The sequence below is a fragment of the Takifugu rubripes genome, chromosome 4 (assembly GCF_901000725.2).
Source record: "Takifugu rubripes chromosome 4, fTakRub1.2, whole genome shotgun sequence".
NCBI classification, from domain to species: domain Eukaryota; kingdom Metazoa; phylum Chordata; class Actinopteri; order Tetraodontiformes; family Tetraodontidae; genus Takifugu; species Takifugu rubripes.
The window spans coordinates 13614721-13632147 of record NC_042288.1 but is presented as its reverse complement, the minus strand read 5'-3'; the positions used below and the strand labels follow the sequence as shown (position 1 = coordinate 13632147).

At 46.1% G+C, this 17427-nt stretch overlaps 1 protein-coding gene and 1 non-coding gene across 14 annotated transcripts in view; one reads left to right on the top strand and one right to left on the bottom strand.

Moving 5' to 3' along the window:
• khdrbs2 (KH domain containing, RNA binding, signal transduction associated 2) overlaps positions 1 to 15298 on the top strand; it is a 39638-nt gene extending 24340 nt beyond the window's left edge. Inside the window, exons 7-16 of one of the 13 annotated variants that reach the window (XR_003888194.1) lie at positions 4809 to 4888; positions 5178 to 5236; positions 6939 to 7022; positions 9102 to 9154; positions 9545 to 9595; positions 9722 to 9936; positions 10017 to 11306; positions 11712 to 11810; positions 12349 to 12414; positions 15153 to 15298. Coding sequence is in view for 4 of the 13 variants with exons in the window: in XM_029834952.1 (XP_029690812.1) it covers positions 4809 to 4888; positions 5178 to 5236; positions 6939 to 7022; positions 7706 to 7743 (261 nt within the window). In the remaining 9 variants the exon portion in view is untranslated. Of the gene's footprint in view, positions 1 to 4808; positions 4889 to 5177; positions 5237 to 6938; positions 7409 to 7705; positions 8199 to 9101; positions 9937 to 10016; positions 11307 to 11711; positions 11811 to 12348; positions 12415 to 15152 lie in introns of those variants that run through there. The other 12 variants (XR_003888190.1, XR_003888191.1, XR_003888195.1 and 9 more) reach the window with 12 other exon arrangements.
• trnal-caa (transfer RNA leucine (anticodon CAA)) lies at positions 6218 to 6329 on the bottom strand. Its single transcript has 2 exons — positions 6292 to 6329; positions 6218 to 6263 (listed from the first exon to the last, which is right to left on the bottom strand). It is a non-coding gene; the product is annotated as a tRNA-Leu (tRNA).
• Positions 15299 to 17427: the final 2129 nt, after the last annotated feature.

Below are 17427 nucleotides of genomic sequence, written 5' to 3'. Positions count from 1 at the left end.
AATTATCTCTGAACATGTTTCATAAGGAAAGGTCCACTTCCTCCATTGTTCCATCTCCGCCGCCAGAACTCTGCAAGGCGTCATCGGCTCTGTAGATGCATCTTTGTCACCGACAGCACAACGTGCACATTTATCCACAGAGGGCCGCGGTAGCGTTACGCGCTGCCGGGCGTTCGGGTATCGTATAAACGGATGATTGATGGACTCCTGTCAAACCGGGAGCCCGCCTCCCAAAAGTGATAACATTAGAATATCTGTAATTATATCTAATCGAAGGCTCTATTGATTTCAATCTTAAATGGAGGAGGCGGGGAAGCTGACATCTCCCGCGTGTCACTCTGTGCTCCACAATTTATGACCACAGCATTTGCTCTTCCTCGCCCTCACAAAAACCTCACGCTGCCGGGTCCCTTTGCTCCTTTGGAGCCGGGTTCTTTGTGCGCAGCGATTCGGGCCCAGCGTTGCCGCATCGCCCTGCTTCACACGCCTGACACTGAAAACATAAATCAGCAGTTTAACGTCTGGAAGTCTTTTGTTTTTACCAAGGGAGTTTAAGGTCAAACGGACTCAGGTGGGTGTTTCCACGCTGATTGGCGAGAGAAGTGGGACGAACCTGCTGCTTCTGCTGCAAACGTCTTATTTTAGGGTCATTTTGCTAAACATGACAGATGCACGTGTTGTTATAGTCGATAGTATTGATATTAGTATAATCAGCAGTGGGTAGAGCCAGTGGGACGCTATCATTCACAGGAAAGTGGCGCTGTTTTATCTAGAAAAGCAGCTTCTTTATCATCAGGCGGTGTTCTTCTTCTTCTTCTTCTCTCTCTAATTGAAAATAAACAAAAACAGAATAAATACATGAGCCGAACCTGTGAAGCAGGTTTATAGCTGACTTTTTCAGAAAGTTGTCTGGATGTATAATAATGAATACCTCCGTGGTTTCCCCTCCACCCGCAGGTTCACGGCTCATTAATGTCTTCTCAAAGTCCTGGCGACGATAATAGCTTATTGTAGGTTTCCTTAATTGCTTTGAAAAGCTGACAAATGTTGTCACGTTGGACACAAACCGGGCCGGGCTCTGCACCGCCATGGAGCCGTGATTACCTCATAATCATCCGAAAATCTGCAACCCAGGTTGCCAGTGCGCTGCTTCGCACGCTGATACACGCGGGGAAAGAAAGAAAGAAAGAAAGAAAGAATGAAAGAAAGAAAAAAAGAAAGCGCGGTTAAATAGAAACTGCTCAACTGCTGTGAGCAACAATGTGTGACTCGGGGGCACCGTTGACTTCTATTTTATATTTAGAGTCGAGTTTTTGGGCAAAGCAGATTAGAAACTAAAGGCAGGATGCAGATATCTAAAAATAGCCCAAACTCACTAATGAAACACTGCAGCCGTAAACACCTTCACAGAGGTGCAGACAGCAGCGACGGGCTGCCCCGGACATGAAGAGGGAGGGTACAGGTGGAAGTATTCCCAGTCCAAAAGCATGTTTATCCCTCCCTCAACCTGAGCTTTGCACCTACTGATAAGTGAATGAATGACAAATGGTTGTTTTCTCTTCAATTTTGGGCTTAGGTTCTGCCCAACAGCCGGTGTTTGTGCTGGGGAGCGCGTTATCGCGGCGTCCTCTGGAGATTCCAGTGATTAATGGACTCTGTCACGCTGTCAGTGGCGCCAAACTAATACCGCGACAGAGGCCATTATCGTGCCTTCGAAAGGACGGCGGCGATTCCGGAGCGGGTCTTCGGAGAACGAGCGGCCGTCGTCAGGCAACAAGCGGCAAATATTTTAGCGTCACATGCAAATAAACGCTGGGGAAGTGACGTCTTCCTGACCCGGCTGATTCCTCCGTTGTGAGGAACGATGTTAACAGCTCACAGCACGTGTTCCTGCTTCTTTATAGATGTTTTCTTTTTTCTTTTAGCAGGTCTCCTGGTAATCGACTGTACTTTGAAAGAACATTTGCAACCTAAATGCTCCCCCCCCCCCCATTTTGCAATAAGCTGCAGGATGAATCCTCCATCTGTGAGGGGTTTATTAGAATGAGTTTCTGGAAAACGGTCTGTTTTCCGCCCATAAATCTGCTAGTTAAGGAAGCAGCTGTTGTCCTGTGTAAAACTATTATGATTATTTTACAGCTGTTTCAACGGAACATTTGCTCACACCGCCGAGCTTTTCGCCGTACAGTTTGTGCAGCCTGAGTACCAGTATGGGGGGGGGGGGGGTTCCTCCTCAGATGATGCCTTTGTGTATTTAGCGGTTTCCCCCCATAAAGCACAGTGGGAACCTCATTTAAAGCTGCAGTGTGGAGATTAATAAACGTGCACAGGACCTTCTTCTTCCACTAATGATCTCGTGGGCGGTGGGCACATCTGCGATTCACCTCACTGTGAAGCAACGTCAGCCCTGGCGACGTCACGGGCTTCGACGCATACGTGAGAAGATGCAAACATTCCCAGTCCATGATTTTGCGGCTGGAGGAAGTGTTAATATTCTCTCATAAAGGGCAGCAGGCAGGCAGATAGCAGAGGAGGAGGAGAGAAACGGGAGATTAAAGATGTGACTGACGATATTTCATACAGGCCCAGACCAGTATAATGTTGAAGATCAAGTCCTATCCAGCTCGGATATTTTTCTTTTAATGTCAGGGTTGACAATGGGGAGGACGAATCTGAGGGTGATACGGGATCCCGTCCCTTACAGCCGAGCATGAATTGTACAAATTGTGGGTAGAAATAGAAAGGCACGGCTTAGTTTTTGAACCTAAGCCCTGCAACCCTGCCCAGGCTTTGAGGGGAAATGCCATAATGTGATTAAACACAGAGCTTTGAGGAGCTTTAAAGAAAGAAAGTTTAATCTCGCTGCCGTGGTAAAAGCAAAAGGACACCCCTTTGAAATGGGGTAGGAAAATTCTGCCCGTGGCATCCATTCCACGAACATAAAAGATACGTGAGATTCGTGACGTTCCGTGCATCTTCCGCAGGGACCGAGCGCATCCGCTGTAATTGCTTTATAACAATGGGCGAGCCACACTGCTGAGTTCACATTTGTTTGATTAATTATACAACTTCTCCGCGCGCAACCCTGCTGTTTATTAAAGCAGATGTATGCCACATACTTCCCTTCAGTTATTTAACATTAGCGAAAAACTCTGGCGGAATGCGAAATGACCTCCGAGGCGTCATCCGAGGCCGGGAAGCCTATCTGAAGGAGACAGATGTTGCATTTAAAGACCGGGCTGAACCACAAAGGTGCACCACCACTGAAGATTCGAATGGTCCATCTATTCCCGGAGACAAAAGGCAGATCTCATTGTCCTCCCCATTCTTCTGTGTGGCGGTGCATTCAGGGGCCCGTCCCCGCGAAGATCGGTCGCTGTCGGAGGACGCGCAGTTGATAATGAAGCGCAGCGCCGAGGGCCTTCAGCTTTGGGCTTTCCTAATTACACCCAGTGAGGACCCTCCACCCTTCTGCTAACGTTTGATTTATTTCCTCTGCCACGTCTGAAAGCAACGGCGTTAATTGTTTTCGCAGAACGGCGTCACCGCGGCCGAGCTGAGGCCCGTTAATCGGGGGCCGGAGCGTTTGCACGCGGAGCCTCGCAGAATCTGAATGCAGACCCTGTTGTGGTGGGTTCCACTCGCAGGGAGGTCAGCGGCCAGCGATAAGATTGTGTGTGCACGCTGTTCTGCTTTCCTCCAGCTCACTTCATTTATCATCCAGGCTGGTGTTTCTGAACTGCCCTTTGTTTTATACCCGAGGTTTTAGACCTGACCTTTCTGCGCTCGCACGACCAAAGGTCCCCTTTTTTCGCTTTGTTTAGCTGAAATTCATCCGCCGGTTGCTTCGCATCAACGATCAAGGGGGCTGACTCACGAGTGATGGTCACTTACCTGAAAGTCTTAAGATCCCCTGAAGGACGTAAACCCTGACATAATCCCCGACTTCCATTTTCAAATGTCCATAGCAATAAAGTACGAAACCCTTTTAATAATCATTATCTGGAGGAAGGGAGAGGCTGCTCAAGGGCCTTAAGTGAGATTCATTTTGTGTTTGTGGTCCTTGATGTACCTGGCAACGAGCCGCCTGCTCGTGTGTCACCAAGCGAATCCCCAGCGACCCCCAGTTTGAGGCGGAGGAGCTGTTTTCGGGGTTGGTGGCATTTTCTTTGGCTTACCAACACCTGAATAATAAAGATGACTCAAGAGGGAACCTTGTAGATATCTGAAATATCCTTTTTTGGCTTTACTTGTCTCTGGTTGGTGGGAAACAACATCACTTAGAGTTGGAACAATCTTACCAGGCTAAATGAGCTAGCTAGATTAATGATGGCTAGATGGACGGATGGACGGATAGATAAATAGAATTCTATTTATATATAACTGAGCAACTTTGGTCTGAATTGAGAGGATCTTAAAGACCTAAAGTATCTTTAGGATGACAGTGGGAATCAAACTGACCTTTTTCTACCCCCAATTATACGCTGCTTTTATAGACCAGAAACCTTTTACAGAATGTTGGCAGCATGTGTTGTACACCTCCATCACTTCCAAATGCAAGTGTGATCTTTGGACACCCCCATCCATTTACATTCCCATTCCTCCTGCAGCTCTCTGAATTATACTGCAGGACAAACTCCAGTAGGTGTCCATTATCTCCGCTGGTGCGTCAGGTTAACATATTTGTTTCCATCCAGATAGATTTACAGACTCTGCCTGTGGAGCTGCACCCATATTGATTGTTTATAGATTAATATATAAGCAATAGGAGCGGGCAGAGATGATGACGGCTATATATTCCCTCGCAGGGCTACGATGACGGATATGAGGATGAATACGACGAGAGTTATGAAGCCTATGAGGAGGATTACAGCAGTCAGTCAAAGAGGTGAGCTTCACATTCGGCAAAGTCTGGAAAATGGCTTTTAAGTGCTTCTGCTGCTGCTGCTGCCACCTGTGGAAATACTGTCAAGCAGCTGTGGAATGAAATAAATTCCCTCAAACCAACCCAACTGCACAAAATCGGCGTGGAACTATGTGTTACTCTCTGTAAACACTGACCAGAAAACCAAATATGCATCGATCCGCAACTTGGAAATAGCTCAGAAACACATTAATTCCTTTATACTCACATAAATGTCAAATCTTTACAACCTTTTAATCCCTGTCTGATTCAGCATTTCAGAATATTATGTCTACGGCTGTGGAACCAGCGATGAAGCCTACAACAGCTATGGTAAGAATGATTTATTTTCCTATCCCAAACAGTGATTAGGAATCTCCTCTCCCTCATTTGTCTTCTTTTATTATGATTATTGTGGCACAAATGCAAAAAAATAATTCTGACGTAGTTGAAAAATGGAAAATCCTCCAAAAAAATGGATAGTGCAAGAATTCCAACCTGCCTCTTTGTTGTAAAACTGTCACATGAAGCGACAGAATCTGGTTTTACTGCGGCCGATTAACAAACGTGATGAACGTGATCGTTTTCCCTTCGGATCAAAATTGGACGGACGGCGTTTAGAACCTTGTAGCAGACGTGTGGAGGCCCTGCGCCTATGCCGGGAGTAATCCGCCGCAGCAGCATTCTCTTCCCTCTGGGGGCCTTATCTTCCACCGCTGGGCGTCCAGTTCGCTGCCAGTCTCTAATCTCCTCCGTTCCATCTGATACCTGGCCCTTCTCCCTCCTAGTCAGGCTAGCTGCTCTTTCATCCGCCTGGAAGTGTTGGTGCAGTGAGAGGTTGCTCTGGAGCCGGTAACCAACAAAGTCAGCTGTTGGTTCCCAATGAATAATTGGGGGCTCGAGGGGAAAGCATTCACACAAAAAAATGGGTATTTAGATCCTTTATGAGCCTTGTTTAAACGCTGCTGCTCTCCCTTAAATGGTGTGTTTGTGTGCACGCTGGTGTGTTATTCAGGTAAATGGAGTTATTATCTGTCCACCGGTGTCTGGACCAGGACAGCTGCTCTTTACAGGGGGTTTGATTGGTTTGTTGGTTAAAATCGAATCAAGCTTTAATGTCATTAAGCTGCACGTGCATCAGCAGTGTTGGCACATACAGAGAACGTGCACTCTACACAAGCACATTACCACCTCCCTGAGATGTGACTGTGAGAAAAGGTGATAAATGATGAAAAGTAAACACTGACAGAGTAAAGTCGACTAAATGAGCACGTTCAAGCGGCGGTGTGGGAAGTAGTTATACTCTAAAAAGCTTGTCAGGAGCGGGATTTGAACCCACGCCTCCATCTGGAGACCAGAACACCCAACGCTCCTGGAAGGAGATCATCCTTGAGTCTGGCGCCTTAGACCGCTCGGCCATCCTGACCATGAAGGCACCACGGACACGCCCACAATTCTCAGATTAAACTGGTTCCATAGAAACCAGTTTAACGTCCTGGTCAGTGAAATTAAAAAGCTGTATCTCGGCACAGGAACGGGGCTCCGACCTCTGCAAGGGTTAGTGCCTGCATACATGCGCCATGCATGGCTACCTTTTAAAAGTACTACGTTTTACTGGCTAAATACATTATTGCACAACTTTTTTTCACTTAATTTCCTCTAAAATGCTTCAGAGTAGCAGGTTGCTCCAGGAGATCGGCCGTGTGTTGACTTGGCAGCTTCGAGCGCCCGTTCATTTACAGCACAATCAACTGTGCACTGGGGTGTCGAGGTCAGAACAAACCCAAACCAAAGGGCCCCTGATTTCATTTGCTGCTCCGTAAACACTTTCTTATTTGGAACCGGCGCTGCAGCTGCTGCTGCGGGGGCCTCCTTAATCGAATTTGGCAAATCTCAAGCGGAGGCAAACTTTTGATAAAATTTGTTGGATTGAATTTTACTGTCTTGGTTAAACGGATTGCGCGAGGATAACACATGACACCCACATTTCTGCACCTTTAACGCGGCGGCGCTGTTTGTTTATTTGTTTGTGCAGAGGAGGAGTGGGGAAGCAGTCGTCCCGGTCTCAAAGCTCCGGTTTTACGGCTAACGAGAGGGGGCTACAGAAAACATCCATATGGTAGATACTGAAGATATGCCAAGTCCATTTGCAAATATTTATATTATGACTATTTTTAAAGCCACCATAAACTGTTGTAATGTTTGATTTATCTTTTATATATACACACACATATATATTTTCTGTTTTGCTCCATAAGAAAGGTTAAGGCTGATGCCACATAAATCCATATGTTTACCTCATGGCCGTCCCCTGACCTGTGGATCCTGTCCTTTAACCACACAGTTAAACGATCATTTGAATTTAAAGAATATAAAGAAAATGTTCCAATTGGATGTGTGAATGACCTTGATTAGCGCTTTCAAGAGTTTTGACAAAAAAATTATTTATTTATTTATTTATTTATTTATTTATTTATTTATTTAAGTTGTGCTGTTTTCCACTGAGTGCCTTTAATGTAGTGGTTATTAACGTTAATTCTTCTGATCGATCGATCTATCTATCTATCTATCTATCTATCTATCTATCTATCTATCTATCTATCTATCTATCTATCTATCTATCTATCTATCTATCTATCTATCTATCTATCTATCTATCTATCTATCTATCTATCTATCTATCTATCTATCTATCTATCTATCTATCTATCTATCTATCTATCTATCTATCTATCTATCTATCTATCTATCTATCTATGAATTGGGGACAATCTAAACTCATTTTGTCGACTGGCCATATAGAGGATTTGAGGTATCCAAAACAAGATGTTTGTGTTTAAGATTTGGGTACATGGGAACAATTTTCTATTTCCTTCGTTAATAAATTATTGGATGCTTTAAAGCACCGACAGTAACGGATCCTTTGACTGACTAAATGTGTAAAATAGCTTTTCTCCCATCGTCAGCAGAAACGTCCCGTCCTCTGTGAAATGCCAGCCCAGTTCCTGATAACCACCATTAAAGGCAACATGGAAATCAGATTCAGAGTCCAACCAGAGCCTGATTATAAAGTGAATTAATGACGTTTCTGGATTTAAAACGCAAACATTACTGGAGTCGATCCCAGAGTCAAAAGTTCGAAAAGGTCATATTGTGAATTTAAAATGTGAGATTGTTATTGTGCATAACTCTTTTGTTCGAGCACACAGAAACATCTAGTATGTGATTTCTAATGCGTGGTTTGTCTGTAATCTGTATTTGTATATAAAGCATTTAATAAAAACGGCATTAATCTGAGCCCACTGTGTAAGACTCTCTAAACAAGTTGATTTTAACTCGCCATAAAGACGCTTAAAGGACACAAATGTTCCCAAATGGCATTTCATATTCTTGACCACCCCTTCCTTAAGTCTCAATTTCTTATTTCTAAACTAATACGTGTCTTTTTTCCTAAAAGTTTTACGCCGTTACACTGATTGACAATCGATAAAGAGGTAAGAAGTCCTCGGATTTGACAATAATCCCACAGAAATGCTCTTGAACGCTTTCCACCAGCGTGTAGCGAACCTGAGAGACCCCGAGAGAGAGAGAGAGAGAGAGAAAAAAACCCACAGGTAGCGGATTTTTACCTGCAGAAGTCCATCACGCGCCTTGAATTCTCTTTTGTGGTTAGTACGCCTGAGGCCTACGAGCATAGATCACTGAAGGACTGAAGGGAAGACTAAACAATAAGCAGGTAACCCCAATAAAAACAAGAACCGCAATAACTAAATTCTAAAAAAAAGTAAACCTGCCCTTTTTAACATGAAATAAAACTGAATTAAAAAGAAATCCTTCCATTCTCTGACTAAATAGTGCTAAACTGGTTTTGACGCCATGAATAACACATGTTGATGTTTTTAAAGACAGAACGCTAAACTATCCGGACAGCTAAACACCTCATCAGTGGCTTAAAACAAATTCCTAAAATTTGCTCAAAATTCCCCCTCAGCGTTCAAGACATTGACGCCGGTTTACTTTTTTTCACGGTGATCGCACGCAGTGTCTGCTCTGTGGCGTACGTGTTGAGTCCACCGCATGCTGCCCGCCTGTGCTCCTGAGCTGCACCTGTGCACGCGGCCGCTGCAGCCCCATTCACACTCTCCCTCTCTCTCCCTCTCTCTCTCTCTCTCTCTCTTGTTCCTTTGGTTTTCTATAGGTAAAGAAAGGCGTGCAGGCGTAATGTGGCCGAAGGAGAAGAGGCGATGACGGGTGAGCAGAGGTCATAGGTCACGGGAACCTCCGTCCTCGTGAAGCCATCCTCGCACTCCTTTACACCAGTTTACGGGAGTAAATGTCAACCTCGATCCGATACCACATTTTTCGCTCCTGGAGTGTAAAATTCTCTTTTGACAGAAGCAGCTTGTCGGCGCAACAATTAACTGTAGTTTGAACTCCACGCTGCCACAAATATGCAGCGGCGGGAAGGAAGCGGTCATGAATGGACCTTTGCACCCACGTTCGGGTGTTTTCTTCCCTGCCCATCGTGAGACAAATCGAACTGCTGGAATGGATTCGTCCTGCGGCGCTGTTCGGTTAAATTACTCGATATCTGCACATTTCATTGTGACTCCCGTTCCCCTCTGCCTTTGTGCCAAGCAGCTCCAAACAGCAGTTCCTACTGGCGAAGGCCCGAGGCGAAGGCCCGGGTCGGTGCGTATTCGTCTAACATCCATGGATTTACTGCCATTTTCACGTCTGTTTTGGTTTTTTATTCCGCTGTTGCTGCTCCATTCATTCGTGAGTACATCATATCAACCGTTTTCATCCCCGTTACAGACGAGATCGGCCCGGTTGTGGTTGCCGCCGCCGTCGCCCGGAGCGTTTTCTCAGCCGTTTTCCACTTGAGACCCACTAAGACCAGCGAACGCCGCCGCTAAACCTTCCCTGCATTCCAATTACTGGAAAGGCACCACAACACAGCGGTGATGAGGGCGCTGCGGCCGTCACCACGTTCCCGTCCTCGCCATCAGGCACAGCCAGCGGTTTGTTCTGTGAGACCTGGTTTGTTGTGACACCAGAAATATTGTTGCCTGAGCGGAGATTAAAAACCAACCACCGTTGTTGCACGCAGGGACGCGTTTGACCCTGGAGAGGAAAGACGACGGCTCAGAAAACACCGACAAATGAGGTCCAGGTAGGAAGCCTCGGAATTTTCAGCCGACTCTGGGTTGGGAATCTTCTTTAGCTCGTTTCATTTCCAAACCATTATTTCCAAAACCATACGCGCCGCCAAAACTGTTTGGCGCTCGCACCTGATCTGCCCAGGTGGAACTTTGATTATAGTTCTCCAGAACCGCTGCGACAGCCTCCACAGCCGCCTGACAGCTCAGGAAAGTTATTTCTGGCAGGGGTCGCAGTCACTACTTTTCATTATGCGTCTGGTTATGCGAGGGTGTAATAAACAAAGAAATAGTTTGGTATCTAGGGGAAATAATTCTGTTTGCTTTTCCATGAATAGTTAATGAATAGCCGGCGGCGACGTAGCGTCGCCTAAAAATTGTGGAAAGTGGGAGAAAAAAATAATAATAAAAGAATCTGGCTGTCATCCTACACGTTACAGTCCAGACATCAGGCTGCTTTCAGCATTCACATTAATCTCTCATCGAGGAATTGTTAACTAGGGTTCAGCTGCTGAATATGCATTACAGAACTTGGAGAAAGTTCCAGGGGGGTCAGACTTTTCTGACGTTCTCCCACACAGTCCATGAACACGATGGGCTGTTTGAGTGTGTATGTTCTGTGACGGTCTGAGGACTTGTTCACTAACCCAAATGGGATATTCTCCCTCACTACCTTGATCAGGAATAAGCAGGGAAAAAAGGAATTGACAGAGGAATTGACTAATTTAGACGCCACTTGCTAATAAGGGTTCAGTGTCCTCAGATAGGCACCAGGCTACACTGGCTAATCAGTTAACGACCATGTTAGGGACCAAACATCGACTGCACCATCGTTTGTGTCTTACCCCCTCTCATGATTGCACCTTTGTGTTCTTAACAGGACAATAAGAGCTCATCTGAAAAGGTTGAAGTGAGAGGAGACACACACACACACACACACACACACACACACACACACACACACGTTCCGACGCCCCCTCAAGGACGAGCTAATTGTCTCTGGCAAAAGCTGCGTCTCAATACAAAACATTGCCCTGAATGTCAGATATGTGTTGACAGATTATAACTTGGGGATTCATGAAGAGACAGGCCAGTGGATCGGGAGAAATTACCACACCGCATTTGAGGCGCACCCAGCCAAAATGTCAGATCCACGGCTCGACGGCTCACCAAGGACACCGCGCCTTTGTTCACACATGCTGCTATTCAGTCCGTACAAAGGCTTCCACACATGTCATACAGTATGTTTAAATATTAAATATTTGTGCCATTTTTGGCGTGTTTGTTTGTTTAATTTCTTGTTTCTTTGTCTCTTTGCATGTGATGCAGGCTGTGTTGTAGCTATGATAAAACTGTATGTATGTTGGGGCTAGAAAACCCAAATTCTACTAGCAAAGTGGGGACATTTTTCCCGGTCTCCCAACTTCAATGATTTATTTTAGGGTTAAGACATGGTTTTACAGTTGAGGTTAAAAGGGTTGGGGGTTAGTTGGGATGGTTGGGGTTATGGTAAGGAGCTGGGTAATGTGTTACATCTATGAAAGCCCTCACAAAGATAGAAATACCAGAATGTGTGTTTGTTCTTGAGGAGGGACAAATTCACGGTGTCACTTCTGCTGTGTTTTATCTCATCTCTCCTTTATTAGGGTGTCACATCGGCCTAAAGTGGGAGGTCTTCCCACTGGAGATGCACAGAAATCATCCCATAGTCGCGCCGCCGTCGCTTGGCTGCTGTCATCACCGGCGTGAGTGTGCACATCGCCCCGCTCCCACCCCCGCCCCCGCCCCACCCATCTGTTCCCAGCCCGCTAATAAATGGCTGGCTTACCGTTGCCAACACAAACATGTTCGTTCATTAAACAAGTGGAGGCCGCTGTTGGCGTTTTGGCCGACTGTCACGGCCAATTTTCACATCCAGCTCCACGCAGCTGCCAGGACACACGTCAGCGTGCACGGCTCACACCTCGTGTTCCAACGGTCGCACACAGATGCTGCTGTCTGCGGCTCCGCCTACGCTAGCGACACCGATTCTAGCATACCTGCTTTGATATTGCGTATTTTTTTCCGCCCAAAACTACCCAAAGTGCCACCTAAACTTTACCTTGTAAAGGGGCACAATGCAACTAACCTGTCCTGCATGAGCAGCTTGTTAAACCAGCCAGGTTTGGTGCATGAAAATCCCTCCTGAGGTTGGGTTGAAAGGATTTTACAAACCTGCGCCATAAATATCCTTCAGACCGCCTCTGATTCTGGCATTTCTGTACTTCATCTGCCCTCTCACAGCCTGACAGGCCGCGGTATTGATCTTCCTTGAAACTGCTTGAGCTACACGTTGGAAACACCAACTAGGTCAGTATCAAGGCGATTATCTAGAAACGTTCGAGTGGTGCGAGGCAGTGAATGCAACACGCAGCGTTTTGTCCATCTCCGGGTACCTGAGCAAGCTCAGCTCTGTTTCGACAGCTGCCTGATGAGCCAGAGCAGGAAGAAAAGGGCTGAGCATCACATGACTTCCAGCCTCTTTGCCACCTTTGACGTGTTTGGGGGATTTTCATGGCGTTTCCCTTACGACAGCATGCGAAGATCTGAGCCAGATGACAGATAGCGAAGCTGCGGCTTCGTTCTCAGGGTTGTTTTTTTTGTTTGTACTGAAGCAAACTCCCATTCTTGTAATATTCCCTCCATTTTGATCTCATTAGAGGGGGGTGGGTGGTAACAAGTCACGTCATTGTGTGTAGCGCTGCTGAAAATAAGCGCCACAATAAGTGCTGATGATTTCCAAAAATAATTTCTGAGCCAGTTTTCAATTCATTCACGATGTCTCCTGATTTAAAAAAAAAATAAATAGAAGCCACTCACCATAATAATATGATCCACGGCCTTTTCTTACCCAAACAGGAAGCGACACTGTCAAATATATTTAATTTAATTTTATGAGCTGCTTTTGTACAGTAGCTGCTGTTCAAAGCGATGACACGTCAGAGATCTGTGGTCGCTTGTCTGGCACGCGTCCCCCCCATGAGAAACAGAGCATCAGAAAAACCTCAGAAAAACAACCTGTCAAGATCCAGAGACGTCCCCGCAGCCTCCCCCCCCCCCCCCCCCCCCCCCCCCCCCCCCCTGCCACCACCAGGACTGTATTTACTGTATTTTCACAGCGACAACACTGAAAATACCATCAGCCATCCCTCATGTGGCAGCGTGACGGATGTGGCCCGGATGTAAGGTCGTGGATGGTCGTGGATGGTCGTGGATGGTTGCGTCGGGGGCACGCCGGAGTGTTTCTGCGCAGCGTCTTCAGAGCATAAGCCAATGAAAGCGTCACGTCTCTGTTAGGAGCGTTTGTGTTTTTGACGTGACGGAGGAGGAGAAGGAGAGCGTTGCCAATGCCGACCGCCAAAGCAAAACAGAGCGCTCTGTTTTGAAGATTTATTCACTGAAGAATCGATATTTCCCTTTGAAAATAGCCCCACCGAGTGTAAACCTTAATCAATATAATGCTAACTAACCATGGAAACACGGCGGCAACCTCAAAATATTTACATTTCATGGCTTTTTAAAGGTCTCCAGTTTACCTTCAAACCTTGTCCACCGCCCAGGCCTGACGGGAGGCTGCTGCCAGCACCACCAGGTTACATCGCCCTCATCTCATCGGCATGGCAACGTGCCACAAGGCTGCATCTTTGTTGGTGGTTTTCATATACAACACTTTGGGCACTTTATTCGTCCAGATATGAGCAACTTTCAATCAAGTGGTTTGAACCCAGAAGAAAAAAGTCTTTATTATACTTGATACCGACATTAGAAGGATCCATTCTTCATGGATTCAAGGAGGATCCGGATAATGCTTTCAACCAGTTTCTATTCTACCACCTACAAGCTGCCCTCTTTTTCACACGAACATAATTTGCACCCAATATGACAAGGAAATACAAACATTGGATAATGCAGAAGGTGCATGTTTTCCTCTCTGTGAAGACGGAATCCACAGTATTCATTGTGTAGATTTAAGATGATCGCAATAAATGCCGAGCTCATGAACGGCGGTTTGTTTCTATTCAATTATCTCCAGTTTTTGAAACTGGTTCCTTCCACCTGTGAACTGAGAGATCGTTTGTGCTGGAAATCTCCAATAATTTAAAGGCAGAGTGGGAAAGTAGCTGCCGGATGTTAAAGGCAAAAGCTCATCCGTAAAGGGAGAAATCAGAGGCAATATTGACTAAAACAGAATTCCTAGTGCGGGTCTACAGCCGCAGATATGAGGCTGCTCTTTTCAGAATAATCAATATGTAGCCTGTTAGGGAGGCACCCACCTGGAAAAACAAAGGGGATCTTCTTCCCTCTGGAAGCTGAGCTGAGGATCCAGCTGCGGCGCATCAATCCGTCACTGTCTGAGTGGAAATCCAGGGAATCGCTCTTAATTCTGATTCGTCACACTCACACAATTCTCATCTGCCGTCGGTTCACAGCCGTCGGGTCCGTGTCAGCGAGCGAGGCATCAACCAGCCACGGGGCTCCGTCTCCACCCCCCCTGCGGGGAAAGGAGTGAGCACTCAGCTGGATGATTGTCAGGGCCGCTCATTCCCCCACCCTTCCTCGGCGCCCACAACCACAAATGCCATTATTAACAGGGAGGGTTGCTTTCCAGCCCCACGTGTGTGCAGGTTTGCTTTGGATGAGCGGTTGACTCTATTTTAATGGCTAATAGCAGGAAGTGATGTTGACAAGTTCATGAAATCTAAACAGGGAAAGTTCAGGATCTGATCAACACATTTTAATACCGTTCTGCCTCTAACGCTCCTAATCAAACGTCACGTTCACCTAGAAGACCTGTTGTGTTTTTGGGCAGGTTTTATTGGGAGGAGTTCTAATTCCAGTGTGACCGTGGGGCTTCGAGAGAGGTCTGCTGAGCTCTGATCCTCTTCCTCCACTTCCTCTACCCTTAAAACCAAATCCCTGTATTCATAAATACACAAACTACTAGTGATTTTGGGCTCTAAATAAGCTTGATTTGGTCTGTTTATTATTGTAAGTTCTGTGCTGTGTAGAGTCTTTCTGTAATTCTGTCATTTTCTTCTCTTTCGCAGGGCACTTCCTGGACTTTTCAAAACTTTAAGGGTGACAAGCTGAGCGAGGCAACCTTGGTCTCCTTGATGAACATCAACCATTATAGAGTTTTTAACGCATCTGCAATGAAGTAACTTAAAGGAAACAACCAATAAAGTATTTTTCCTTAAATCCTCATCATGGTTCCTTTCCTTCTGTCTGATCCTTGGCTGCACTGTTGTCTCAGGTGTTTAAATGCAGAACGTGACATAAACACATGTAAAAAGAAAATGTGCACACACACAGCAGCAGCAGCAGCATGATCGCCTCCGACATACAAACAGGAGAATCATAGCGGGTAAAGAGGAAAACCTGAGCTGCCTTCACAGTGAGGAACACTTTCCACGAGCAACAAGCAGACGGCCGAGTCTGAAGCAGCTTGATCGGCAGCTGTAAAAAAGTTGCACGTGCACCGGTCCGATTAAAGCCTGCTTACCAACACGAGGGTGGCGGCGGGGATGCTTTTAGCGCCTCTCCTTTTCCAGGAGTCTTGTCTAACAGGAAGTGACAGCATGGCTGCAGGTGAAGCTTACAAAGACTGAAGACTGCATGAGCAAAGTTAATCACACGAGCGGCAGCTGAAACATCTGTCAAGTTAATGAGACGGGGCCCGAGAGGACGATGATGAGTTTACACACAGCTGCAGGAAGTTCGCCTCCAGCTTTACATTGATCAGCTTTGTCACAGCTAATTTCGTGTCGGGCTTGTTGGGCACATTTGTTCTTCTTTCCTTTCCAGGCTGAGGCGGTTCTGCGGCCCTGCCAGGTGTCACATGAGTCGGTGAAATGCTGATGGGAAAGTAATTGATCCTCTGAGCCGGTGTTGCGATCAATGAGGAGCAGCGACGCCGAGAGATGGTAATGCAGGCGCGGGCCTCCGGATTTAGCCCTGCACGGCGACGCCAACAGGTACACTTTCACAGCGAGATGTGGAATTCAACCAAACACAGATGCTTCGGGACCGGATTTCTGATAAGAATGTGATCATTGGCAGGAATTTCAATCTTGAAAATAGCACAAAGAGAGTAGTTTAGCAAGTGGGGGGTTGGTTGAAAAAGAAGTAGGGTGCAATAACTAATAATGACTCGTGTCAGCTTGTTAAAAGATTCTAGATTTTATTATCCCAGAGGAGAAATGACTGTTTCCACACACGCCGAGCACCTCAGCGTCCCGTGCCTTGGTTAAAGGCACATTGGATGTCTCTGGAAATGTTCCCTCACCTCTGCTGTGACCTGCCTATTTTGGCCCAACTGGGATCCGAACCAGAGACCCTCTGACAGATGTAGCGTTAGGTACCGTCGCCCCGTCCCTGGGTGGGCTTGAACCCCCCGACCGTTCGATTAAAGCCGAACACGCTAATCAATTAGCTCTATTCTGCACTTCTAACACTTACTTGTTGTTTTTCTTCTTGAAATAGAAAGAGATGCGAGTCCCAGCGTGCAGTGATACGATCTTTATTACAACAGCTGTAATTATTGAAAAAAGGAGTGCTCTGGGGTCACATCAGTATTCAACAGTCTCCAGCTACTGCACAGGCTTTAAGACCAAATAGATGATTATGTTTCTATGGCTGAATGCCTACAGAAAAAGGAAACTCAATATGAATGATAATCAAGGATCTTAATCCTAAAGACGCTGCGCTTAGCGGAAAGAAACGGCCTTTCATTGAAATTTCATGGACATGCTATTTTCATCTCCACCTCGGCCGAATAATACGGGCAAACTTTAATAAAAGTCACAGTCTCCAGTGAATCACGAGTGCTCGGAGGAAACCGAAATAGCAAAAACCAAACCGCTCTGCTCAGGAAAGTCTGGTGGCACATCGGACTGAGACTATTTCTTTTCTTTTACTCAATTTCCCAGATGCAATAGTCGGCCGGTTGTTAGCCGAGAGCAGCAGTGTTTTCAGGATGATGTCTTTTTGTTGATGGCCCCTGTGGAGAGGAAAAATGGAGTGGAAAAACCCCATTCTGGAGAGCCACATACCGGCCTAAAAAATTAAACGTTGAAGGATTTGACAGTGTAAAAATGATGATACCACATATTCCTGCAGTGGGACTGCACTAGAAAAAGTAGTCTCCAGTACCAGCCCTGCTGGCGATATTTAAGCCAGTGTGATGGAATTAGGTGGTTTCTGAGGCACAGTCATGATACAGAATTTGTGATGTTGCACCAGTTTGAGTGCAGTCAGTTCTGCTGTAGACTTTTTATGGGTTGTATTTAGGGCGGCAGGACCCGAACTCAGAGGCTGAACACA